The sequence below is a fragment of the Acipenser ruthenus genome, chromosome 52 (assembly GCF_902713425.1).
Source record: "Acipenser ruthenus chromosome 52, fAciRut3.2 maternal haplotype, whole genome shotgun sequence".
Classification (NCBI taxonomy): Eukaryota; Metazoa; Chordata; class Actinopteri; order Acipenseriformes; family Acipenseridae; genus Acipenser; species Acipenser ruthenus.
In genome coordinates, this window is record NC_081240.1 from 256,995 (window position 1) to 259,181 (window position 2,187).

The window sequence follows — 2,187 nt, forward strand, 5'->3', positions numbered from 1 at the left end:
GGTCCCTGCCTGAACAGTGCGGTATACTGTAATGATGCTGCAGTCAGTCTGCCCGGACTGCACCTGAACCATCTTAAAAACACGAAGCCTCCAATAAGCTCATTTGTAAAAGTTAGTAAAGAATGGCGCTATATAATCTAAGGAAGCTGAATGTGAACTCCTAGCTGGAGCAACGAGAGAGGGAGAGAGGGGGCGGGGCAGAGAAGGAGGCGGAGACGCTGCTAGGCAACCGGCTCCTGAACATTCCACTCCGCTGAGCAGAGACCGTTAGGATTTAAAAATGCCAAAGTTCCGAGCGCCGTTAGTATGGGCTGCCAGAAATGAGGAGAAAATAAATACAGCTTTTTAGAAATGTGTGCATTCAGATATCATTTAGAAATCTACTTACAACATTTAACAGTTAGCTAAATATTTAAATACATCTTAAATCTCTTAACTAGATTTAATATTTAGCTAAATATTTAAATAAATCTTAAATCTCTTAGCTAGAGTTGACATTTAGTTAAATATTTAACTGGCAACTAAATCACCCTCACACACTGAGACACACACACACACACAGGTACTGACAAACACACGCACGCACACACACACACATATATCATTTATTATTTATATATAATTAATCTTTAGTAAGATGACTTTAGACTGGAATAAAAGGGTATCTATTTTTATTTGGGAGATCAAATGCATGTTTTTTCTCTAAATATTAAATGCTATACGTTTCATATCGATTGATAATATCAGTATTTTCTGACGACTGAGCAAAGAATGGAAATATTCACCTTTCACACAACACAGATTTCTAACACAGGTTTATATTGGAAACTGAATCAAACTTCCATCGTAAATAATAGACTTTACAAGAGACTGCTGTATATCTCTTTTATGTTTACTACAGGTTTTTAAATAACAACAATATTGCGTCTAAAAATATATCGTTAGCTTTAACAACATATGCATGGGTTTGTACTACAGTTATGGCCAAAACATTAACATCACCTAGAATTTCAGAATTGAGGATTTAGATATTGTTTTTAACATCATGTAATCAAACAAAATGATATTGAAAAAGGGGAAGCCAATAATATGAGTTCATTGTTAGCAGATGCTTTGTGAGTCACGCAGAACGCCCCTCGCAGGGTCCTGTGGGGATCTGTTCACTGCAGCTTTACTCCGGCACAGAGTCTCCCAGCCACTTCAGGTAAGGAGGGTTCCCCTGGTCGATGGGCAGGCTGATCACCTCGGCCACTTCATAGGGATGAACAGAGCTGAGAGAGACACAGCGAGGGGTTCAGAACAGAGCGAAACTCACCCAACTTCGAGAGCTGGAGATCAGAGCGAAACTCACCCAACTTCGAGAGCTGGAGTTCAGATCTGAGAGCTAAACTCACCCAACTTCGAGAGCTGGAGTTCACAGCTAAACTCACCCAACTTCGAGAGCTGGAGTTCACAGCTAAACTCACCCAACTTCGAGAGCTGGAGTTCACAGCTAAACTCACCCAACTTCGAGAGCTGGAGTTCAGAGCTAAACTCACCCAACTTCAAGAGCTGGAGATCAGAGCGAAACTCACCCAACTTCGAGAGCTGGAGATCAGAGCTAAACTCACCCAACTTCGAGAGCTGGAGATCAGAGCGAAACTCACCCAACTTCAAGAGCTGGAGTTCACAGCTAAACTCACCCAACTTCAAGAGCTGGAGTTCAGAGCTAAACTCACCCAACTTCAAGAGCTGGAGATCAGAGCGAAACTCACCCAACTTCAAGAGCTGGAGATCAGAGCGAAACTCACCCAACTTCGAGAGCTGGAGTTCACAGCTAAACTCACCCAACTTCTAGAGCTGGAGATCAGAGCTAAACTCACCCAACTTCGAGAGCTGGAGATCAGAGCGAAACTCACCCAACTTCGAGAGCTGGAGTTCACAGCTAAACTCACCCAACTTCTAGAGCTGGAGATCAGAGCTAAACTCACCCAACTTCTAGAGCTGGAGATCAGAGCTAAACTCACCCAACTTCAAGAGCTGGAGTTCACAGCTAAACTCACCCAACTTCGAGAGCTGGAGTTCACAGCTAAACTCACCCAACTTCAAGAGCTGGAGATCAGAGCGAAACTCACCCAACTTCGAGAGCTGGAGATCAGAGCTAAACTCACCCAACTTCGAGAGCTGGAGATCAGAGCGAAACTCACC

General features: G+C 43.2%; 1 protein-coding gene across 2 annotated transcripts in view; it reads right to left on the reverse strand.

The window, feature by feature from the left end:
- Positions 1 to 649: 649 nt before the first annotated feature.
- The window catches only part of LOC131722928 (protein CutA homolog), a 10,125-nt gene continuing 8,587 nt past the window's right edge, over positions 650 to 2,187 (reverse strand). For both annotated transcript variants that reach the window (XM_059016071.1, XM_059016070.1), the window contains one exon: positions 650 to 1,271. In XM_059016071.1, the coding sequence (XP_058872054.1) occupies positions 1,172 to 1,271 (100 nt within the window). In that variant the 3' untranslated portion in view covers positions 650 to 1,171. The remainder of the gene's footprint in view (positions 1,272 to 2,187) is intronic.